The 24259-nt window shown below is 46.8% G+C and overlaps 2 protein-coding genes across 11 annotated transcripts in view; one reads left to right on the top strand and one right to left on the bottom strand.

Moving 5' to 3' along the window:
- TERB2 (telomere repeat binding bouquet formation protein 2) overlaps positions 1 to 24259 on the bottom strand; it is a 179362-nt gene that overhangs the window by 68544 nt on the left and 86559 nt on the right. The window lies entirely within an intron of this gene.
- MYO9A (myosin IXA) overlaps positions 1 to 24259 on the top strand; it is a 188289-nt gene that overhangs the window by 155876 nt on the left and 8154 nt on the right. For 4 of the 10 annotated variants that reach the window (XM_061349914.1, XM_061349919.1, XM_061349922.1 and 1 more), the window contains 17 exons: positions 1552 to 1632; positions 2541 to 2651; positions 3673 to 3795; positions 4295 to 4444; positions 4679 to 4989; positions 6226 to 7875; positions 9470 to 9551; positions 10048 to 10263; positions 15150 to 15262; positions 15652 to 15809; positions 16393 to 16616; positions 17195 to 17311; positions 17982 to 18170; positions 19120 to 19167; positions 19844 to 19955; positions 21299 to 21360; positions 23550 to 23742. In XM_061349914.1, the coding sequence (XP_061205898.1) occupies positions 1552 to 1632; positions 2541 to 2651; positions 3673 to 3795; positions 4295 to 4444; positions 4679 to 4989; positions 6226 to 7875; positions 9470 to 9551; positions 10048 to 10263; positions 15150 to 15262; positions 15652 to 15809; positions 16393 to 16616; positions 17195 to 17311; positions 17982 to 18170; positions 19120 to 19167; positions 19844 to 19955; positions 21299 to 21360; positions 23550 to 23742 (3940 nt within the window). The remainder of the gene's footprint in view (positions 1 to 1551; positions 1633 to 2540; positions 2652 to 3672; positions 3796 to 4294; positions 4445 to 4678; positions 4990 to 6225; positions 7876 to 9469; positions 9552 to 10047; positions 10264 to 15149; positions 15263 to 15651; positions 15810 to 16392; positions 16617 to 17194; positions 17312 to 17981; positions 18171 to 19119; positions 19168 to 19843; positions 19956 to 21298; positions 21361 to 23549; positions 23743 to 24259) is intronic. The other 6 variants (XM_061349920.1, XM_061349917.1, XM_061349916.1 and 3 more) reach the window with 6 other exon arrangements.

The raw sequence follows: 24259 nt of genomic DNA, 5'->3' as shown, positions 1-24259 counted from the left end.
GGGGCTTGGAGCAAGCTGCTCCAGTGGAAGGGGACCCTGCCCAGGGCAGGGGTTGGAGCTGGATGAGCTTTAAGGTCCCTTCAACCCAAACCAGGCTGGGATTCTGTGATATTTGCACACAGTTAGTATATGGATAATGCAGCTGTATTGCACGTGCATGGGATATATCCCTTATTCTTTCCTGGATCCTGGATGTAGATACATTTTTCTAAACATGAAAGGCTTCCCATAAAGATGTCTTTAAATGATCAGAAGGAAAAAGGGCTTCCTGTGAGCAGATCTGTAGGCAAAATGCTTCTTTCTAGTATCATGTGTAATCAGAAATAACTACTTGTAATAAATGTGCAGCAGAACATCTGCTACACAACTGCATTTTAAATGCTCTCAATATAAGGAGGAATCAAGCCTGGAGTACGTTCCTAATGCCACGTCAGTAATGTGCTCACAATTAGAGACATTCAGAATATTGGTAGGGCACAGTAAACCCAGTGCAGCTGAGGAGCCCAGCAATAGGAGTCTTGGTACGTTTTTATTCCAAGACTTTCTGCTTTGTTGCAAAAGAGTCAAAGATCTGCGAGGCAGAGGAATAGCTCAGCGTGATGTCCTGCTGGAGCAGCTGAGCACAGCAATGGTGCTGATGTAAATATATTATTATGGGCTACACTTTTAATAATGATGCGGGGAAAAAGAGAAATATTAAATGAGAACCTGGAAACCGCTCAGTTCTCAGTGATCACAACATTTCAGCAGAGGAATATGGCCAGGAATAGTCACAAGGATGCTCAGTGGCTGGAGCACCTCCCGTATGAAAACAGGCTGAGAAAGTTGGGGCTGTTCAGCCTGGAGAAGAGAAGCTGCTTGGAGACCTCAGAGCAGCCTTCCAGTATCTGAAAGGGGCCAACAGGGATGCTGGGGAGGGACTCTTCATCAGGGACTGGAGCAACAGGACAAGGGGTGATGGGTTCAAACTGAAACAGGGGAGACTGAGCTGAGCTCTTAGGCAGAAGCTCTTCCCTGTGAGGGTGCTGAGGCGCTGGCACAGGGTGCCCAGAGAAGCTGTGGCTGCCCCATCCCTGGCAGTGCTCAAGGCCAGGTTGGACACAGGGGCTTGGAGCAAGCTGCTCCAGTGGAAGGGGTCCCTGTCTGTGGCAGGGGGCTGGAACTGGTTGATTTTAAAGTCCTTTCCAACTCAAACCATTCTATGATTCTATGATAATATTCCAGCATTGAAGCTATTCTCCTCTAAAATAACTTTGTTCAGGGTTCACAGGCTTTGAAAATCATTACATAGCTGATGTGAAAAGGTCAACCAGGGGATCTCAAAACACAACTCAGCATTGTATTTCTGTAGCTAATTTGTTGAGTGCAAAGACAAACCCTGCCAAATTGCTAGGGCTGAAACACTCATCTTGGGGAACAATTTCCCATCTGCCTGCTTTACTCATCATTTATTCCAATATGGTTTTGTTTGCTGGTTTAAGCACTTGGATTTTCATTATTCATCATGGTCTCTTCTTCGTTTCCCAACTGAAGATGCCTTCTGTGTTGCAGGCCTCGCTCAACAAGCTGATGGAGACCCTTGGCCAAGCAGAACCTTATTTTGTCAAGTGCATTCGATCCAACGCTGAAAAGGTAAAGCCCATCCCAGGATACCAGTGCTGCTGCTAAAAATCATCTTGGAAATGTTGTGTGATTTTTTCAGGGGTTTAAAAAGAAAAGGAGGCCCAAACCTGAGCTGGATTTAGAAGCTAATTGTGTATGATCAGTGGGGAGGATGGATATTATCACTTGGGTGTTGCTCTTGATGAACTGCACTGGCTGTTCTTGTAACTGTAGAAGCACACATGAAAAACATATGGGTTGAGTTTTATATTGAGTTTAATAAATGAATTTGACTGCTTTGAAGCTCCTGCCCTCTGTAATAGAGATTGACAGGGCCGTGCATTCACTTGTTCTGTTACTGAGCTTTAAAGCTTCTTTAAAATAAAGTTTCTATAGGTAAGGCAGATACGTCTAGAATAAGCTAATTATTCAAAACTAATTTTCATCACATTATTCAAACTAACTCAGTGATGCATCACATTTCTTGAACTGGATTTCTAGCATGTTTCATGGGCTGAGGGCTCTCAGTTCAAAATAAAGGTTGCAGTAGTGATGCTCTCTCATGGTTTAATCCTTTGGTGTTTTATTCCCACATTTAAAGATGAAGCTTTAGGCCCAGGAGATTTAGTTGCTCACAATCTTTAGCTGTGCCCTGGGGGGATCTTATTCAGTTTAGGGGCTCCAAAAACCTTCTTTATAGCTCTATATATCTGTTTGAAAGTCTCCATCTGATGGCTGCTTGGACAGAAACAGGATTCAACCATGGTGGGATTAGCACGGTTCTGGGGACCTGCGTTCCCTCCCTCCCCTTGCATCATTGCAATGCGTGTGTCACGCAGATGTGGTACATCTGCTGAAACCCTTTATCCATCCACATGCTTTAAAACTCCAGTTAAAGGGAATATTTGCTTATCCTTGGCCTGGTTTTCCCCTTCCAGCTGCCCCTGAGGTTCAACGACAGCCTGGTGCTGAGGCAGCTGCGGTACACGGGGATGCTGGAGACCGTTCGCATTCGCCAGTCAGGATATGGCTGCAAATACTCCTTCCAGGTTGAGTAAAACGTTTCCCTCCTTCCCCACCTGTAGCACCGTTATCAGAGTTGTCTGAATGTTGGTAGCTCATCTGTTTACCAAAGTAATGAACTTAGAGCTGATGCAAGGCAGTGAATGTAATGAGCTGGTATCAGCCACGGAGCAGTCCTCTGCTGCACTGCTGATTCCCAGTAAGCTGGTCCTAGACTTCAGTGGACTACAAGCCCCTCTGCAGATAACAACATCATGGCTTTTGAGCAAAACCGGGTGTTTCATAATGTGGCCTTCTTTTTTGCAAAGAAAAAGGGATCCAATTTACATGTGCCCTTCTGTGTATGTTTTGGATTCACCTGGGAATGGTGTTTGGCCTGTCTTGTCAGCGCTGGCTGACATCCCAGCGACTGGGTGATTGGCATCCTCCAAATGGCTCAGGAGTTATCCGGCTTTTCCTGTTTCCTTCTTTTCCCTATGTTTGCAGGTTTGGCACATATGTCAGTCCTTTCATGGGTTCCTCATGCCGATTTCTTCCCTGCTGGCAGCTGCCTAGGGCCAGATGTTGTGTCCTGCACAACAACTCTTCAGAAAGGGAAAACTGCTGTTATTTTTTGCTGTGAGCATAGATCCCAACCTTACTTGGGAGAATCTCTCCTCTTGTACCTCCTCCACTCTTTGAGTCCTCACAGCAGTAACTGATGGAGCATCTGAGACATGCTTTGCAGATGCTGATAACCCCCTTCCGTAGTGGCCCTTGCTGAGGATTTGGAGCCCTTTTGCTCGAGATGACCCTGTGGGTTCTACAGAACCTCTCTTCCCACACTGAAAGAACATTGCTGGGTCCCTGCTCTGATGTGTTTTCTGTCAAACCACAAACGCTGGATGAAACTTGGTGTTCCTCAGTCCGTAAAATGCTGCCTGTCCCTCTGCTCACCCAGTAGATTCTGTTTCACGTGGCCAGTGGAGCAAATCCATTATTTATGGAAGGAAGGGACACAGCAGGACCCATCTAACCAAATCACGGGTTTTTTTTCTTTCTTCTTAGGATTTTGTGAACCATTTCCATGTCCTTCTGCCTCAAGGAATCAACCCATCAAAGCACAATATCCATGATTTCTTCCGGAAAATAAAACTGGATCCAGACAATTACCAAGTTGGAAAAACAATGGTAAATGTTTATCCTCAACTCAGACTTATGTTTAAGATACAGATACATTTGCCTGCATTTCTGTAATTATAGATTAACATCTTTATATATGTTTTTAACCAGTGAAACTATATGCCAGAAGCCAATGTCTTAAACGAACCTTGGAATATTATTAACACAAAACTAGTAAGGAACATCATTGTTTCATGTTAGCCAAGTTGCAGGTCTGGTTGTAATGAGGTAGCCTTCGACAAACTCTGTCTGTGTGCAGACACAGCTCAATGCAATAGCTGTCAGTTTGTCTCCCCTGAAGGGAAAGCAGAGGCTCTGTAATTCAGCTCTTGGACAGCCCCCGGATGCAGGTGAAACTGCAGAAGCCTGTTAGAGGTGGCTTGACTAAAATCAGCTGCTCAACTTCCTTCTGGGTGTCCAGGGCACAGACCCCAGGAGGATTAAATCATCTCTCTCTTGCGGCCTCGGGAGCTCTCATGCTTGTGTTGTTTTGGGGGGGGTTGGCCAGGTTTTCGTGAAGGAGCGCGAGCGGCAGCTTCTGCAGGACCTGCTGCATCAGGAGGTGCTGCGCCGGATCACGCTGCTGCAGCGCTGGTTCCGCAGCATGCTCTGCAGGAGGCAGTTCCTGAGCTTAAGGCAAGCTGCAGTCATCATACAGGTATGTGATGGTGCCTGGTTTTGTTGGCAATTACAATCCACACATCCTACAGATATAGCTGGTGGGTAAAATCAGGTCCCTTCTCTAAGGAAGGAGCTTACCATCAGGATTTGACTCCTAATGCCATAATAAGTTGGGAATGGGGGAGACAGAGCTGGAAAGGTTGGGTGAAGGCAGGTGCTCTCCCACCTGCACACAACACCCGTTACAAGGAATTGCCTGCTGTGTTTGCAGAGGTTTTGGCGCAGTTACCAGAGCCGAAAGCAAGGGGAACCATCCCCAGACCCTCTTGTCCTTGGCAAAGCCGCCGTTGTTCTCCAGGCCCACTGGCGTGGCTTCATGCAGAGGCGCAGGTTCCTGCAGATGCAGTTTGCAGCCCACCTCATCCAGAGCTGCTGGCGGGAGCACACCAAGAGGCGGCACGACGCGGCCACCAGCATCCAGGCAGCCTGGCGAGGGCACCACGCAAAGCAGCTGTACACAGCCTGCAGAAGCAAAGTCATCTGCTTGCAGGCAGCCTGCAGAGGATATTTAGCACGACAAAGGTAACGCCATTGGTTAAAATGAGAACATTTTCTCGTGATGCTCACTGGGGAGGGAGGTGTTTGATCTGAAATGAAGCACTGCTTGGACTTCAAGAGGTGGATGACCCTTTGTAAGACCCCTGACCCTGTTCTGACCCAGCCTGATCCTTCCTTTGCCCACGCTTTATAGAATCACAAAGTCTTAGAATGGTTTGGCTTGGAAAGGACCTTAAGATCATCCAGTTTCAACCACCTGCCAAAGGCAGGGACACCTCACACTAGACCATGTTGCCCAAGGCTCTGTCCAGCCTGGCCTTGAACACTGCCAGGGATGGGGCAGCCACAGCTTCTCTGGGCACCCTGTGCCAGCACCTCAGCACCCTCACAGGGAAGAGCTTCTGCCTTATACCTAGCCTAAATATCCCCTGTTTCAGTTTGAACCCATCACCCCTTGTCCTGTCACTGCAGTCCCTGATGAGGTGTCCCATTCCAACAACGGAGTTTATTTAGCTGCACATCCTACTCTTAGAATAAGCAGAGCCTATTTCAGGTTGGAGCACGTAGGCAGTGGAAAGCTGAGACCATAAATACTCACAAGTTGTTTTTTTTTTTTTTGCCCTTGGCAGCAGCACCACTTTAAGTAGCCTATTTTTAACTCAGATTGCCTCACTGATCTGGTTGCTGCACTGTCTCACAGGGACAGGAGATACTGGAGCCAGCTGCTACCAAGGGGAGAGCATTTCCAGCCATGCCTTGGCTTGCTGGCCACAGGGCAGCTCTTGGTTTGCTCTCTGGAGACACTGCCTGCAAGGTGTGGAGCACCTTGAAATAGGGTGGAAGATTTGGGTGCAGGGTGCAGGTGCCTGCTAGCTGTACCAGAGGCAGCCCAGGCAGGACTGTGAAGATGGAGAAGCCAAGGGGATGCAATGGATTGAGCTTTTCTGGCTCTGTCGGCGCACAAACAAGCTAGACCAGGGATGGAGGCTGGAGCTGCTGCTGTCAGCACAAGAGGAGCTTTCAGGTGTGTTGGGGCAGTCCTTGAGTAGGAGAGATGACGTAAGAGGAGAAGGTTGCAAACTGAACTTGCATTCGCATTGACTTGCCCCAGATGTGCCTGTAGTGTTGCTTGAGGTCATGATGGTGGTGAAGTGATGATGGTGACGGTGATGAGATGCCACTGTCACAGTGCCTTGAAGGGACATGAGTAGACACAGTTCAGTGCATCCAAAGTTATGCTGGTTTTCTGCTTTCTTGCAGGTTTAGAGCTTTGAAAGAGCAGCGATTAAAAGAGGTGCAGCTGGAGAATGGCCTGTCTGTTAGAGAAGAGGATGGACTAGAGGCAGATGATGCTTTGGAAATTAAGGGCTCTGACCCATCTAAGTGGGAGGATGGCTCATTTGAAGAGCGAGTGAGAGCTATAGAGGAACATAAATCGCTGATGGAAAATAATCGGGTGAATCACGTGGACCCACTGGATACTTCTGGGAATTTGTTGTACAAAAGGCACGAGAGAGCCAGCAGCCAGAGTGGGATGGACACGGAGGAGGAGGTCATCGTGAGAGAGAGGCCCAAGTCGCTGGAGGATCTCAACCAGAAAAAAGTGGTCCGTGCAAAAAGAGAAAGCCGGAGGATGCGTGAACTGGAGCAGGCAAAATTCAGCTTGGAGCTGCTCAAGGTCCGCTCCACCGGGGGGCTGTCACCTTCCGAAGAGCGGCGGTGGTCCAGTGAGCTGGTGTCAGAGGCACTTCATTCCCCTCAGGGAACCCCAGAGAGTGAAAGCTCTCAAGGGAGCTTTGAAATGTTAAGCTGTGAAGATACCCCAAGTAATAAACTTGTTTCCTTAGTTCTAGATGAGCAGGATGTGCAGTCATTGTCCACTGACTCTTTGCCTAGCAGTCCCCAGGCTCACATGCAGGAGAAGTCTTTCTGTGGGGCAGATGTGAACAGCAATTTACCCAGTTGCAGAAGGATACCTGCAGACTTGGAGCTACCTGATAACCTCACCATGAAGGAGCACGTCATCTGTGACCCCCAGAATGTTATGAACAAAGCGCATCCAAGAGAAACCTTCCTTTCCAGCAACCTACCTACTTTCTATGTTCCACCACAAGACAACGTGAAGGTGAAGCTGACGGAGAATAACCTGAAGAACAAAGCAGTGGAAAGAGAGGAGAAGACAGGTACATTTTCTGAGGTCAGGAAGGACTCTGAGCCAGAGCAGGGCAGAGCCTTGGGAAGGGATGAAGAGAAGTCCTCTACCAAGAGAGAGGAGTGTGGGACAGCAACTGCCACACAGGCCCGTTCTCCAGACTCTGTCATCAAGAGACTGGAAAAGCTCAATGTGGAGAAAGAGGAAAGGCAAAAGCAGCTTCAGCTGCAAAACGAGAGGGAGATGATGGAGCAGATCCGTCAGCAGAAGGAAATTCTGGAGAGACAACGTAAAGCCTTTGAGCAGCAAGGGAGAATGGAGGCATTGCAGAGGGCAGAGCAGAGCAGGATGAAGGACTCCTCCCTCAAACCAACCAAAAAAACAGAGAGCCGGCCTCAGTCGGTCCTTATCCTGCACCCCCAGAGCAAGGGGGAGCACAGCCCCACAACTGGTGTGGCTCCAACCTCATCAGTGGACATCAAAGGTCTCACAGTTGGGATGAGGGGAAGCTCTCCAGCTCACACTGCCCCCAGAGACAGACCTGTCAGCATGTTCATGGAGCGAAAAGAAGGTCAGTTGGGATCAGCACTGGAAGCCCGATGCCATTCCAGACCGGCTCTGGACCCCAGGGACCATCCGGGCAGCCACTTCTCGAGGACAGAGCGTCTCCGGCAGCCCCGAATGCCCAACCAGGCCACCGAGGAGTCGAGGGCAAGCGCGATGTTCTTCACCCCAAAAGATAATCCCTTTGGCCTCCAGTGAGTAAAAGATGGTGTGCTTTCTCTGTAGTCTTTCTCCATAGGTTTTTTGTTCTGCTAGAGGCTATTTTATACAAATAGTCCAAATAGAGTGTACAAAGCCCCCAGTGAAATGAAAGTGGGTTCTGGATCTTCTAGCAATGACAGGAAAAGGAAAAAGAACTGTCCTGTATGTGATGAGTATAACGTAAGCCAGGGGAGATAATCATGGACTTTAGCAGGTGAGGAGTGGTAGCAGCAAGAGGGTTAACACTGCTTTCATTTCTCCTAGATGAACAGTGAGAGGAGTTTATTTCTGAAGGTAAGAGAGGAAGAAAAGAATTCTTAGGATTTTTAGGTGGTCAGAGTAGAAATAACCAGATAAGGCACAATATTTCTGGATTTTTCTCATTTCCTATATAATTAACACAGCCAACAAAGCCCTTGGACAGTCCCACCGTGGCAGAGTCAAAACCAGCAAACCTCCAGAGAGAGTTTGGGCTATGAATTTTCACGTGTATATTACACATGTAATGGGCTTAACAGTCGTTCAGCTCCATCACACTGCTCACATGGTGGACTGCTCCAGCTCAGGGGCCAGAGAACACAGCAAAATCTTGGGACAGTGTTTGCTCCCACTCTGTTATGCAGCTTAAGCTGCCTTGTCGAATTTTGGAGAGGTTTTGGCCATATAGCTCAAAAAGGACATAAACTCCCCCAAAAGCTTGCTGCACCTTTTCTAAGGAAATTAAGCTCCCAGTCAGTGTTTGCTGTTGGTAACTCAGGGTACCTCCAAGTGAAGAAGTCTTGTGGTTTATGTGCTGTTGTTTATGTGATGGGAGGAGATTCCCTTTTATTTTATGCAGCTTCTTTAACTAAGTCTAGACACAGAGAATGATAGAATAGTTTGGGCTGGAAGGGACATTCACAGCTCATCTAGTCCAACCCCCCTGCAATGAGCAGGGACATCTTCACCTAGAGCAGGTTGCTCAAAGCCCCATCCAACCTGGCTTATCATTATATCTGTCATACACATCTATCATTTTATTCAGACATGATAGTAGAAAGAGTGAGCTGAGAAAAAAGCACCTTAAGTGGGTGTATTTTTTAATGCTATGAAGATGCAAAGTGAGGATGCTCTTCTTCTGAACCAGTTTGAATGGAAATCTGCAGGAGGTCCTGGAGAACTGTTTTGGAAGTGGGTGTTTGAGAATAGTCTTTCCCCCCCAAAAAAAATCGATTTATTTTCCTGGTTCATGCACAGAACAAGCAACAGGGTTAAAAAATAATATAAATATATATACTTAAAAACTCCTGTAATTTACTCTTTATTCTGCAACAGAACACTCACATTTGAGAATACAGATGTGAAAAGGTACTATCCATAACCACCATGATGGGCAGAGTTGGCAGGCAGAACTTCATGTCTTCTCAGTCCTTTGGTATTAAACCAGATCTTGAAGAATTCAAAGTGATTCCAAAACCCCATGACCTCAAACTTGCAGTTTGGTCTTGGTTGCTTGGGCTGTGCACTTGTACACTCTTGTGAGCTGGGCTGGGATGGTGGGAAGGTTTTTAGGGGAAGATGAAACATCTCTGTTGTGTTGTGTTTCAGCAGAGAAACAAATCATCAATGCCTTTCCAAGGGTGAACTAGCCAGGAAGCCGTTTAAGATGCCAGGGTCTGGCAAAGGAGAGGTAAGTTGTAGCTTGTTTGTTTTTTAATTGAAGGGGAGAAAAAACCTTATTCTGCCAGTTTTCCCTCAAAAGCTTTGAAGAAGTGGACTATAATGGCCAAGGGCTGCTAGACATAGGGGAGGGATATATCACGGTATAGCAACCTTCACACCTTCTCTGAAAAATAAAAAGCCCTCATGACATTAGTTCATAGCAGCTCTGGATGAAAAGGATCTCGCGGTCCTGATGGCAAACACTGCTCAACACAGTCTTGTCTTGGTTTGGTTTCACACATGTTTGAGTAACATCCATGATTGTCCATTTTCACGGTGCTGTCTTGGTTCTTGTTTTCCCTAGTCCCTTTTTGCGCTAGATAAGATGATATTGTGTCCCCTCCGAGGGCCGCAGTGTCACTTAGAGATGTCCTAGGGCTACGCTATGATGCCAACCATCACTAGAATCTCCTTTTTATTTTAAAACCCTCTTTTTGTTGTGTTTTTTTTATCCTTTGGTCAAGCAGGTTCCCAGACCGACCCATAAAAAGAAAGCCCGCATGGCGCGGACGCGCTCCGATTTCTTGACTAGAGGTACTTTTGCTGATGGGGAGGGGGATACGGAGGAAGATGATTGCGGTGGCAATTTTGAGTTCCTTCTCTCCTCTGAGCAACCTCCTCATGCCGAGGCGGTGCCTGCCGCCCGCCTGGGCCAGGCCTGTTACAGTGACTCCGAAATGGTAATTTTTATCACTGTGGTGTGGGAAATGGAACAAGAGAGCGAGTGGAGCTTTGGGAGCCTTTCTTTGCTAATCTTAACTGCACTGACCCCTCCACTGCTTCTTTTCCCACTCCCAAGGATGCTGTAGATGGGTAAACTGGGCAAACAGCTGGCACGGATGTGACACAGGGAAATCATGCGTATTTCTTGGTCACGGGGTGTTTTCTGGCTTTATTCGGTATCAGCTACGATTCCACACGTCTCCTGGAGCATTGCAACTTGTTTTGCACAGCTACCTCTTTCTTTTTTGTTTTTTTTAACTTCAATAGCAAAGTCCCCCGAGGATCCTTTTACTCTAAAAATGATCTACACACGGATTGTAGAAAAGATCCAATCAGATATTGTCCAAAAAGCAACAGAGAGCAAAGAAAACTATATGAATCTTGCCCCTTCTATTACTTTTGATTTTGTATCTTTTGCCACAGTATCCTGTGGTTGTTCAGTCCTCAATTCTTGGAGTAATGCTGGCAGATGACATCTTAGAAAAGGCAACCCATGTAAACTGGGCAATAAAAACATAGTGGGAATGAAACAGGGAGGTTTTTAAAACCAGACCTGCCTTCCTGGCTTTTTCAAGCTCAGTAACTGGTGTCCCTTGGCAGGTCCATGCTACATGAGCCTGCAGTGCAGAGCATTTGCATCTCAGGCGTAATCTCCTGCCCAGATAAGCTGCTTTTGGAAAACCACAAACTGACAGGTTTCAGGAGTGAAGAGGCCAACAGCTTCCAGCCCACTCCTGCTTTTTTCCTAAGGTGCTTGACATGTTCCCATGGAAGTGTGGATGAACACCAAGGAGCTGTCTCCTGCCCTAAGAGCCCAGATGAAGCGTTGAGTAGAGCTGCCTTGCTCCTCCACTCCAGCTACAGTGCAGGATGTGGAGCTGAGTATGAAACCGAAGAAAAGCAGGACAACCAAAGTCACTGATGGATTTTGTGCCACAGCATTGCTGTGGGTCTGGCAAACATCTTGTGTGAGCCTGAAATCCACTTTTCCAAGAAAGGCAGGTAGCCAAGGAGGGCTTTTTGTGCCTTTTCTGTTAGCAGCTTTTATTATAAAGGGTCATTTTTTTCCCAGGATAATTTCATCACTGGAAGAGGGCAGATATTCGCAAATTCCATTAATTTTTAAAGTTGCTTTTGACAAATTTCTAGGGATTTTGAGCCAGGAATACTCAAAACCTGACAGAACAACACAGCTCTGTGAACTGAGATTGCTTGGCTGCATCTTTGCACTTCTCCCTGCTTGTAGATCAGGAAAGGGAGAATTTTATGTAGTGAAAAGCCTGGCCAAAGCCCTGGGCAAGAGCCTGCATTGTACCTGGAATGCTGTGCTGCATTCCTGGAGGCTGCCCTCTTACAAAGCTTTAGGGCTTTTTCAGCTGTAGAAACCTTTCCCACTGGGATGTGAAAGGTGCTGGGCTGGTGCTTGGCAAGCTCCATCCTTGGGGGGGATGTGGCTCATTGGAAGTGCTCCTTGGGACTCTCCTCACCTGGTTTAACAGCTCCCATCGCATGCAAGTAGTAGTAGCTGTCTCTCATCTCTCCTGTATCCCTCTTCTTCTCTGGTCTCTGTCACTAGCTCTAACTGGTGGTCAGCACTTTCACCCCTTGTGTAGTTGAGTTCTGCTTTCTAGCAAATGCTACCCATGAAGTCATGTGCTCAGCGATACCCTATGTCTGTATGTCCTGACAACATGTACAGTGTTTCCATCTGTCTTTTGTATTGCAGGTTTGAGACCAGCCCTTTGGCTTGTGGCTTTTCTGGGTCAGGATTGCCACAAGTAGCAAAATTTAAGGACTGCTAATCCATATTTATTAGTAGAGGCTGGTTGGGTGTTGCTTAGGAACAGCCTATGATAGAGCAATGCCGGTGCAGGTGGGTTCGGGGACAAGATCAAGTAGGTTGGTATCTCTGCAGACACATTGGTTGTGTCTTGTGATGCTCACATGAAGACGAGTCAGGCAGCCACCATGCATAGGCTGGTTTCCATGCTACTCAGTAGCTTATTCATACAGCTTCTGCCCCCCCAGCTATGACTTTCCAAAAAAAGCCTCTCTCAATGCTCTGCTCAGTGGCCAAGGGCTGCTGGACAGATGAAAGAGAGATCTTGTGCAGCCTTGTGAAGCTGAGCATGTGATGGCTCACTGGCTGCACTGGGTGAGAACCTGCCTGGTTTGCCCATCAAGTTACTGACTGTGTATCACCAGCTGGTAAATAGAGGTCCACCAAAACCTGATGCTCCTGACCTAAGTCTGAGGTATCCCAGAGCAGCAAAGACAAAGTTCATCTTCATCCAGAGCTGAAACCCAAGGTGCACCAGCATATAAGATTGCTGCTGAGAGCACACTTGACTCCAAGGTGCCTTTAAGGCTAAAGGGCTTCCTGATAAAACCAAGCCTTCAAAGGTTGGTTGAGTTTTTTGGCTAGTGAACAGCTGAGGATTCATCCACCTTGCTGTGAGACAGGTCCAAGTGGGAGGAATAGCTCCTGGCTGAGGCCACCACACGTTAATACTCCTTCAGTTTTGCACCTAAGTCTGGAGAGCTTTCCTGCAGTGGCTAAATGGAAAGCCTTGGTTTGAGAAATCACACCAGAAATACCTTGTGAATACAGCCTCCTTTGGCAGAGGCTCTTACACAGAAGGACTGGGATAATGATGCAGTCGTTTTGCTCCATACAAAGCCACAAATTGGGAAAATTTCATTATCGAAGTAACTGTCACCAATCTGACCCCAAGCACGCCTGAAGAGCCAGCAGTGAAAAAGATCTCTTTTCCTAAGCCTAAGTTCAGAGGGGCATCACGCTTTAGGAAGCTCTTCAGTGCAGCACGTAGCACTGCTGCCTGCTAGGCCATAGTTCTTTCTTACTAGCACGGGTGGGTGAAACAGAGGTTGCTCTTTGGTCTCTTCTTCATCCAGGATACAACTCCAGACCCCCAGCTATTGTTGTTTACCCACATGTTATGCTTTTTGGTGTTCCCTGTCCAGAGATTTTCTGGTGCAGAGGCTTGTCTTGACATCTTAAGAGGGTTTCGCTCCCATATGAGGACCTTCCCCTTCAGAGCTTGTTGAAGGAGTCCCTCAAACAGAAGGATCTCACCCCAAAAACGCCTTTTAGTGCTTACCTTCAAAAGCTGGACAGCTTGGTGTACTAGCAGAAGAAATGCTGAATAATAGTAGATGAAGAACTGGGGCAGAGCAGAGAGAGGTGATGATAGGAACAGTAGAACATCCTTCATTCAATTTTGTCTAAAAAGTGCATCACAGATGGTTTTGACTCAAAGTCTTCTGTGTGAACCAGTGGTTTCTCTTGCTCTGCTCTACAGTCTGTACTATAAATCTGCTTGTGCAGTAGATACGATAGACATTTACAGAATAAGGTGTATGTGGTGGCCTGTAGAGCAACCTCTGCCTTGCTCTGGTCATTCCTTTAGCCTGCTGGCCACTGTCAGCACATACCAATGTGCTTTGAAATACCAAAAAAGGAAGTAAATTTCCCCACAAAATACTTCTAAAACCCACAAAACCAAAAAACAAAGCACTAAAATTGATTAAAAGGTTGAAATTACTTAAGAACAAAACTTTATCATGGGGGGGGTAAAGATTTATACAAGTCATTTTGAAAAGCAAGTAATAAGTTTGGGCTGGATGATACTAACTTTTATGGTTTTAAGGGCTGTTTTCCAGTATCCATCCACAATTTACGTGTGATCATCACCTAAACATAAAAGCAGAAGAAACCCTTTGCTGGTTTAGGAAGTGTCTTTCTTTCCCAGTGGCAAGTCTGCCTTATGTGCTGCCATCTCCTGGCTGGTAGAGAGGTTAGTCCAGGGGTGAAAAATGAAACGAAGAGTAAATATGGGAAATGTGAGTCCCCTGCAGCCTGTATTTTATATCATTTTATTTACAATATTTTAATAGAAGAAAAAGAAATGCTGAAACACACATTGTGTCCAGCTGAGACATTCAGCTACAGGAGATGTTTGACTGTCACCTCCTGAATCCTTTCATACAACTGGATTTCCTCATGCTGAAAGTCTCTCCTCCAGAAGGGCAACTCTGAAATCACAGCTGCAGTGAGGAAAAAAGGGGCAAAAATGGCTATATTTTTTAAATACATCAAAACTATTTCTGGGCTGTTTCATGGAATCCTGATAGGTTCAATTATTGCAAATTCATTTCACCATTCAAAATGATCCCAGGCCATTTGCATACTGGTCAAGGCAGATATCCTTTATGTTGAACTGCAAAATCTTATTTCTAGAGGGTTCATTTTGACCTGTCTTTAGCACAAACACTTTGGTGGTCTTTTCTGTAAAGTCCTCAACAAGAGTTGAAAGAGGAAGCTCTGCTGGGACAGATCCATGAGATTGAAGGTTCCTTTAGTGCTGGGAACATCACAAATCACTTCTGCATGGCTAACATGGCTCTTCTGGGATGAAGAGCTGGGCTGCTCAGACCACAGTGGTGGAGTGGCACTGTGTGATGAGGACCCATGGCTTGGTGCACACTGATTTTCTTCATTGGTGGCTCAAGGAAAAAGAAGGTTGGACCTCAGTGTAGATTTGGAGCAATGGAAATGCCTTTCTTTCTTAGGAGTCATGAAAAGATCTCTCTAGTTGTAGCTAGTTCAACAAGACTGCAGGTTTTCACCTCTAGACAGATGGAAATCAGTATCATGCAATAGTTAGGGTTGGAAAGGACCTTAAGATCATCCAGCTCCAGCCCCCTCTTAAAGAAAGACTTAAGACATGAATATCTCATTTTTGCTGGGACAGAGTAAAAACCAGGTGGCACCCAAAGAGCTGTCTCATTTTTAAACGCTTCGTGCTTGGACTTGTTACAGACGGTGCAGCGATTCGCCTCAGGGGAAGGCCAGACAAAACTGCACAAAACGATGTCTCAGGGGGAGATCGGGAAGCTGGTGGCCACGCAGAAGAGCCTGGCTCCAGATGGGAGGTAGGAAACGTGGCTGGAGACGGGAGATGAGTCCCTCCCGTTTTGTTCTTGCTCTCCATCCCCTTGCTGAATCACCCTGGCTCCTCTGAAGCTCCACCAGTCAAAGTTGTTACTTGTCCAGCCTTTCCAACATGACTGCAGACATGCCCAATTAGAAAAGGCATCCTGTTGTGATGACATGGGCCCGATGTCCCATCCCAAACCACCTAATTGCATGCATGAAACTCGAGTTTCTTGCCTTTCTTGAGGACAAGTAGCCTGGTTTACCCAGTAGAAGTTGTTTGTATTTAACTCCTCAAACACCACGAAGGTCAGGACATTTGGGGTAGTTTGAGGTAAAAGGACATTTCCTAGATGACGTGGTTCCTCTTTCCACAACTTATTTCCAGGCCTCAGCGAGCCAAGATGAGGTTCTGGGTGAAGGGAAAGCAGGGCGAGAAGAAGACCTCACGGGAGAAGCTTGCTACCCAGTCTGAGCTGCTGGAGCTGTATGCAGAGCAAGAAGCCCCTGGCAGGGAGGTGATTTCTGGTTTGCAGCTTAGTGAAGGTAAGTGTGGGATGGCATGGTGCTGGTGGTGTAAGGAGCAGAGAAACTGTGTCTGGTCTCATGACAGAGGGAAAAGCTAGCATAAACCTGGCTTCACGCTGCAACCAGGCGTAGCCCAAAATACAGGGACTTGGGTAAAGATATAGAACAGAGGAAGGTTGGTTTATCTATAGGCTATCTGTAATGGGAGTACCGTGTATGGTGGTGTGGTCTAGTTGAGGCTGCTGTGGGAAAATGGGTTGGGAAGCTGCACAAATTGGATGTCCATGCTAGTTCACGTCTCTTGAATTCACAGACAGCGACAACCCCAAATGATGGCACGTAGGTTAAAGGGTGGGGTCCAGAATGGGTCCTAGAGGAATTCTGTGTCATTAATCCTCCCAGCAGCTGTCTGGACGTGGCCAGATGTTTCACCCCTTCATGGAGGATATAACCAAAGGAGAGATGACGTTTAATCTTCCTATACCACACAGTGCTTTTCCCCTCCCCAGGTTTACACCAATGCCCATCTCCCTGGTTTAGTGGCAGAATTCTTTTTCATCTGCTCTTCCATCTCTGTCCCCCTTTGTGATATCACCTGTAGAGTTGGGTCCTCACCACTTGACCCCCCCTCGGAGCCCTGAGCTGGCCGGTATCTACCGACGGGAGTTCAAGGAGAACAAGGAGCCCTCTCCCAAAGTGAAACGCAAGCGCAGTGTCAAGATCAGCAATGTGGCTCTGGAGCCCGTGCAGTGGCAGAATGACTCACTGCAGATCATAACCAGCGCGAGTGACTTGAAGAGCATGGATGAGTTTCTCCTGAAAAAGGTAACTCCTTCCTCAGTGCTCCAGCTAACTCTTCAGAGAGCTCAAAGAGCAGGCGGAGGCAACAAAGCCAAAATTATCTGGGGGGCAAGCAGTAGAATCAGAATGGTTTGGGTTGGAAAGGGCCTTAAAGCTCACACAGTTCCAACCCTCCTGCCATGGGCAGTGACACCTCACACTAGACCATGTCGCCCAAGCCCCTGTGTCCAACCTGGCCTTGAGCACTGCCAGAGGTGGGGCAGCCACAGCTTCTCTGGGCACCTTCTTTTGAGGACACCAGAACTGCAATACTAATAATTCATCTAGGGTGCACTGCATGCACCAGGGCAAGCTTGGGAGAGAAGGTGGCATGCTTCAGTGCTTCCATTGCTTTGAGCAACCCTCATGAAAAGTGGTTGACCTCAGGGGGCAGGAGTTGATGGCTGCAGGGAAATGCTTATGCTTCTAGTTTGCATGCAGGAGAAACCACCTTGTAATCATTATTAACATCATCTGCCTGTGGTTGGGCAGCTGCTTCATCTCACACAGTGCTCAGCCGCAGCACAAGTGGCATGGGTGAATAAACCCCTTTGGTTTCCCAGATGAATGAACTGGATAATGAGGACAGCAAGAAGGACACGCTCGTGGATGTTGTGTTCAAGAAAGCACTGAAGGAATTCCGACAGAACATCTTCAGCTTTTACTCCTCGGCGTTGGCAGTAAGTGACTGGATGATGGGTGAGAACTTCCACCTCCAGGAAAAACGAGATGCTCTGAGTTCTCCTGCTGGTGGAGACATTGCTTAGCCTTCCATCCCTGGTCTGCTTATCCCAAAGGATAGCTATTCTTCCTTTGTATTCTGTCCCATGAGCTGTAAATTTGGACTCTTACTCTTTAGCCAGCTCTTGACACATGTTGCGTAGAGATATCTGATCTCCTCATTATAATCAAATAGGAGATGACAGTAAGTCAGTGCACTCTTTGCCACCCAAAGTGCCTGAGAGCCTTTGTGTTACATTTATAAGAGGTGGAGACATCTAAGCAATGTGGAGCTCTGCTCTTCTGCTGCTTCTGAATTTGAGCAATGGTTGCTATGGCTCATGATCACAGTGATCCAGAAAAGCTAATTTATTGCCCAGATTGCATGAAGAGTTCCCTCTGAAACTTGACCTGGCACTTAACATCCTACTGCTCTGCACACTAAGAAGCCACCCTGCCAAAGGTTGTGAAACAGCTCTGTTAGATGATCTGATTTTCCTTCTTTTTATCATACTTGGACCTTCCACAAGTGCTTGGAAGCTGTGCAGCCTGAAATGATTGTCTGGAGGTTAAAAGGCAATCTGGGCTGTATAAAAATCACTTTTCTTTTTGCTTCTGTTCCCTTAAAAGATGGATGATGGGAAAAGCATCCGCTATAAGGACCTTTACGCCTTATTCGAGCAGATTCTGGAGAAGACGATGAGGCTTGAGCAGAGGGACTGGAGTGAGTCTCCAGTTAAAGTCTGGGTCAATACCTTCAAAGTCTTCCTGGATGAATATATGATAGAGTACAAACCTCTGGATTACACCGCAGTAAAGGTAGTTGGCACTTTTCTTAAGCCACTTGAAGGTTTGGGAATTGTCTTTCCGTGGGGTTGTGCTCTCTGTAGACACATGGGAACCTCTGGTGTCTTCTCCACTACTTTAAGCTGAGGTGGACAACATAAGGGTGATTCGTTGGTTGTGTTTCACTGCACTCAGCAAACCAATTTCACATCAGGGTGAGCTGTGCTTTGGCCAGTGCCAATGTGTAGATGTTGTCTTCAGGGCAAAGCTGCAGCCGTCCATGGATGGTCAGAAAGGCAACTCCTGGTGCTTCTTTTTTTAGTTTTGGGGGATTCTCTCCAGTCCTTGAGGGAAAGTGAAAGCGATACAAGCTTTCCTGGTCTCCTGACCTCTTCCCAAGTGACCACATCACCATCGGTTGGGTTGCAGGAGAAGGACATGGGCAGTGGCTGTCCTCAGGGTCTAGGTATGGTCTTTAGAACAGTCAGAGCTTGCAGCGTGATCTCCTGATCTCCTCACTTTCTGTCCTCTATTGCCTGAGAGGACAGCCATGCGGTCTCTGGCTGGGCTTGGGAGGTGGTGTTTATTGTATAAATACCCCATCTTCTGGCTCTTCTGCTCCAAGTCCTCCCCACGCTTCTCTCCAGGCAGGTTTTCTTCAGAGCAGGCTGAGCATCAGCTCTGGCTACAGTGCTGTGCCACATTCACCTCAGGTGTCTTGCATGAGATCAGGTCACTGCTGCAGGACTTGGAGCTAGAGCAGCAGCTAACCTCAGCTCTGGGATGAAGATGGGGGCAGTTGTCCAGGGGATTTCTGAAAACGGGTGATCCATAGGAGGGTTTTCTATAGTGGCTCTCCTGGGGCTGCAGGTGCACTGGAGAATGGGGTGGAGAGCAGTGGGCAACATGAGGTACAAGCCCTTCATGCACTTTACCTGGGGAAATTGTCCCTGAATACACTTAAATCTCTTTCCAATGCCAGGTGCCAAAAACAGAACGGAAAAAGAGAAGAAAAAAGGAAGCAGATGTGGTGAGTTGAGCACATTAAATAACAAATGTTCTTGCACCCAGAATGATGAGCTATAAGAGACCTGGTCATGACACATCCTCTGCTGCGATCTGATCATCACACTGTAATGAACATGCAGCTGTGAAAGGATGTGCTAGAAAGGTGGATGGGGGTGGATGTGGTTTGTTTGATCAAGGATCACTGTAGGTTTTTCTCTGAAAACCCATCCCACATCAGTCAAGACAGTAAACGTGATGTCAAGAGTTATAGAAGAACTCAGAGGAAAACAGAAAGTGTTCTAGGTTTCTGCATAAATTTACAGTGTGTGGTTTACATCTCTAATATCAGAGATGTAGGAGATTACATCCCCTTTTTTCCTAAAGGATCTGATAGAATTGGTAAGGATGCAGATGCAAAGCAAAACGGGGCCACGGATGCATGGAAGAATCTTAACATTGAGAAGCTGACCAGCCAACCTCAGTCAAACATCGTTTCTAACTTGCTTGTGTGATGGTTCAGTTCCCATAAAGGCTGGATTGGGTTGCTTGTGGGGTTATTGGGCTGAAAAGGAAATAAAAACAGCAAGTAAAGGCAATTAACAGCTAAAAGCTGGTGAGCTGACCATGTTCATCTCCTCGTTTGCAGCACACTAAGCCTGCATCTCCCTTTAATCACCACTTAACCTTTATCATTGCAGGTGGAAGAGCACAACGGTCACATTTTTAAGGCGACTCAGTACAGCATCCCCACGTACTGTGAATATTGTTCCTCCTTGATCTGGATAATGGACAGGGCTTCTGTTTGTAAATGTAAGCACAGTCTCTTTGGTCTGTTTTCATGAGTTTGTATTACAGTGGTGAGCTTTTGCATTTTGAAAGGTGTTTGCTGCTCTTTCCTGCAGCCCCATTCTCCAATAACTTGTGTTTTTTTCACATTAAAAGATCTTTTGGGACAGATCTTAAGGGTTTTTGAAGTCAACTAGTAAGGCCATCCCAGCAGCCCTTCCATTCCTCATGTTAGAGTTTGGCAGGAAGGGAGCTTTGCATGTTACACATTTTATCCCGTAAGGTCCTATGGTCATCCCATAGGGTCAAACCATATTTATCACAGTAAGAAGGTTGGTGGAGTCAGGTATGGCAAACATGCCCTGCAACTTCAGCCCGTAGGATGCCTGTAAGTCTCATGACCTTGGAGGATTCATCTGGTTTAGCCTATGTGGCCTCCAGGCACATACATTTCTGGGGGGCTCAGGAAAGGGGAGGAGGATCAATGGGAAAGATCGATCCATTGCTTTGGATTTTCTGACATTTCTGTGATGAAGTTGGAAGTATCAGCTCTGGGTATTTCTAGCTGAAGCACAGAACAGGAACAATACAGATTAGGTGCTATTTCCAACCTCTTTGAGGGTATTTTTTTGGAGCAAGTCCAGAGGAGACCAGGAGGATGAGTATGGGGCTGGAGCACCTCCTGTATAGAGACAGGCTGAGAACACTGCGGCTATTCAGCCTGGAGAAGAGAAACTGCGTGGAGACCTCAGAGCAGCTTCCAGTGTCAGAAGGGGGCTACAAGGATGCTGGAGAGGGACTCTTCATCAGGGACTGTAGTGATAGGACAAGGGGGGATGCATTCACACTGAAACAGGGGAAGTTCAGGTTGGATATTAGGCAGAAGCTCTTCCCTGTGAGGGTGCTGAGGCGCTGGCACAGGGTGCCCAGAGAAGCTGTGGCTGCCGCATCCCTGGCAGTGTTCAAGGCCAGGTTGGACACAGGGGCTTGGAGCAAGCTGCTCCAGTGGAAGGGGTCCCTACCCATGGCAGGGGGTTGGATCTGGATGACCTTAAGGTCCCTTCCAACAGAAACCAGTCTGGCTTTCTATGATTCTGTTTATGTCTGATAGCTCAGAGTGACTCATGATTATTTTCCAAGTTGAGTTTAATGTTTCAGGGAGTTAAATATGGGACTTTTATAATTAAAGGCTTCATTTTTTTCTGTTTGTTTGAGTGAATCTAATACAGATTTGGCCCCTGGAAACTGCAAATTCAACATGCTTTTGACCTGCTAGTCCTGTGAGGAGCTACTTAATTCATATTAATTCATATTTCTCCAGTGATCTGACTTTTTGGATTATTAAATCCTCCTTTTCTTCATTGCAGTATGTAAATATGCTTGTCACAAGAAGTGCTGTCTTAAAACCACAACCAAGTGCTCCAAAAAGGTAAATGTCTGTCAGTCCTTTTCTTTCATCATCTTTCATTTTCTTTCAGACAGTGAGCCCAAGTTTGTATAAAAAATGTTTGCAGGCACCGAACTTGATATAATGCTGGCAATAACCCTCCTTTGAGCAGCAGCTTGGACCAGAGATCCCTGAAGGTCTCTCCAGCCGGTGCTTTGGTGTTTGCATGGGGACTAACGCAGCAATGCGTCACTGTATATCTGCACAGTCATGCAGCAGATGGTGCCAGTGATGTTCCCTGCCTTTTAACCACACTGAACCATAGAAAGCTGTCCTTACAGCTTATAGGACTTGGAAATGGGGGGTTATCCTTTAATTCTTGGAAACAGGGGTTATTCTTAACCCAGTTGGTCCCTGTTGAGGCTCACAGCACAGTCCCTAAACAGCGGTAGCACAACAGCTGAGCAAGGAAGGGTGAATGGAGGATGCTCAAGCACTCACCATCCTCCTTAGAGGGGAGTGAAATACTGTGTGCTGGGTTTTAAGCATATGGAGAACAGTGAATGGATGTAACCTGTCGCTCTGCCTAATGTGAGCCATCAGGGTTTGAAGGATTTGGAGGTTTTTTCTTTGAAGTAGTTTATTTTATGCCCCAAAAGAATGATAATACAGCCAGGGTAATATTGTGGGCAAAGCTTTGTCAGCTCCTTGTGAAGCTTATTGGGGAAGAACAGCCTCCATGAAGCTGCATGATTACATTTTTCCCAATAAGCTGAATATATACATTGAACATATATATGAATATACTTGTATTTTGAATATATATAGTATTTTTGCTGCACTCCTTCCCTTTCTGGGAGTGTTTCTGCAAGAGCTGGGAACACCTCACATGACTTTCTGCTCTAAAATCTGGGAAGTTCAATGAGATCTCTGATTATTTTAGGAGCAGAAACTCAGAGGTGTTTGGACCCATCTCGTTTCTTGGGGTATCTCTGGACAAGGAGGTTTATGTGCTGTACCCAAAGAAGCAAGTTCACTGTAGCTTTCCACCTGGGTGGTTGGAGGTCCTTCTCTAGGAAGGCTCTGGCTTGTCTGTACTTGGTTGTTTTAAGGTTGTTTTCAGTGACAGGGAGCCACAAACCCTCTCTTATGCTTTGAGAAAGAGGTCTTTATTTTCTGGCAGCAGTTGATTTTGTAACTGTTAGCCTTGTCCCAGACTGGATCTGTTTCTCCACATCTGTGGTGAACTTGAGCAAATGCCAATTTCATCTCTCTCTATGGCCATGGAATTGCTTTCACCCATGCTTCATCTCAGCACTACCTGCTTTGAGTAAAGCAGCACATGGGGTTTGTGTCATCATGTTTGCTGATGGCCATTTGAGCAGCAGGTGATGAATTTCAATTGGTAGCTGAGACCAGGTGTTCCTGGGGTGGGTTTTTTTCCCTAGAACAGGAAACAGTGTGGACACCTTCCCCACATCATCTCATAAGGTTGACAGATCAGGGAAAGGATGAACCTGAATGGGGAAAACAAAGATGCAGGAGTGGTTACAAGGGTCATGGTCACCACCATCTTGTTGATGCCTGGGTTGCAGCATATGCCTTTTCACATCCCTTTCGCTGGTACCAGGAATTTGTGTCAGTATTTCACCTGGTCTTTTGAGTTTTCCCACTCAGAATCTCCCACGCAAGAGGACTTGGTCCGAATTGGAATGTGCCAGTTACTCAATCTCCAGTGAGTGTTTGCAGCCAGCAAAAGGGTCTGTCCTGGCAGATGCAGATGGGGATTTTCGTGCTCTTATTTTAGCATTGTGTTTGTTCACAGACATTTTGTAATTGTCAATGCTGCAAGTTAATCAAAGTCCTCAAGACTCAGATTTACCTGTTCTGCTTTGTGCATCCTCTCTGGGGAGTGAAATCATTCCCGGAGGTGATGCCAGAGAGGCAGGAGGTGGAGGAGGACCATGCCTGGCTGCCTTGGCTCTGCCAGGCTGAGAATATGCCACAGTTGGGTGGTTAAAGAAAGAAGATCCAAAGTTTTATGATTTCAGGTGCATGCCCAGAGACCAGCTTAGCATTGCAGGATATAATTGCTGGCTGTCCTTCATTAGACTGACTTGCACATCACCTGGATCAGCTGAAGAAGCCTGAAGGGCAGCCGGATCTGAGCGCTGCACCAGCATTGCTTCCTGGAAGGATTTTTGACCTCTTTTTCCCCTTTTCCTCCTCAGTATGACCCCGAGCTGTCATCTCGGCAGTTTGGTGTGGAGCTCTCCCGGTTGACCAGTGAGGAGCGGGCAGTGCCGGTGCTGGTGGAGAAGCTCATCAACTACATCGAGATGCATGGGCTGTACACAGAGGGCATTTACAGAAAATCAGGGTCCACCAACAAGATCAAGGAGCTTCGGCAAGGACTCGATACAGGTAAACGGATGGGGAAAAGCCATGCAGGGAGAAAAATCTCTGCAACAGCAAGGTTGGATGTGAGGAAGATGGAATGCTTCATCAGGATGAAACAAGGGAGCGGTCCTGCCATACTTCCTGTGCAAGTGGTGCTTCCACATCTCCAACAAAACTCAAGTCACCAACTCATGGTTTTTGGGTGCAGTACCTGTAAAAAAGTAATTCTGGTTGAGGGAAAACACTGTTTACTTACACTGTAGCAATCAATGCCAGCAAGAAAAGAAATCCTGGTTCAACCCGAGGATTCCTTGCCCTGGAAAATGTGTTTCTCTCTAATTTTAACAGGTGGAGTTGAAATAAGGTGCTGGGCTTCTTGCCATTGAATGCTGTATGGGTTTGGGGTGGCAAACAAACATTTTTATTGTAGAGGAGTAGCTTCTCATAGAATGGTTTGGGTTGGAAGGGAACTTTAATGGTCACCTGGTCCAACCCCTGGCTTCACTAATGGCTTCATATTGATTGTTGCCTCTTGTTTTCT

This window comes from Neopsephotus bourkii, unplaced genomic scaffold (genome assembly GCF_033783945.1).
Source record: "Neopsephotus bourkii isolate Nb327-2 ecotype Australia unplaced genomic scaffold, CSIRO-AGI_Nbou_v1 NB_463, whole genome shotgun sequence".
Classification (NCBI taxonomy): Eukaryota; Metazoa; Chordata; class Aves; order Psittaciformes; family Psittacidae; genus Neopsephotus; species Neopsephotus bourkii.
This window is presented reverse-complemented; position numbering and strand designations above follow the sequence as displayed.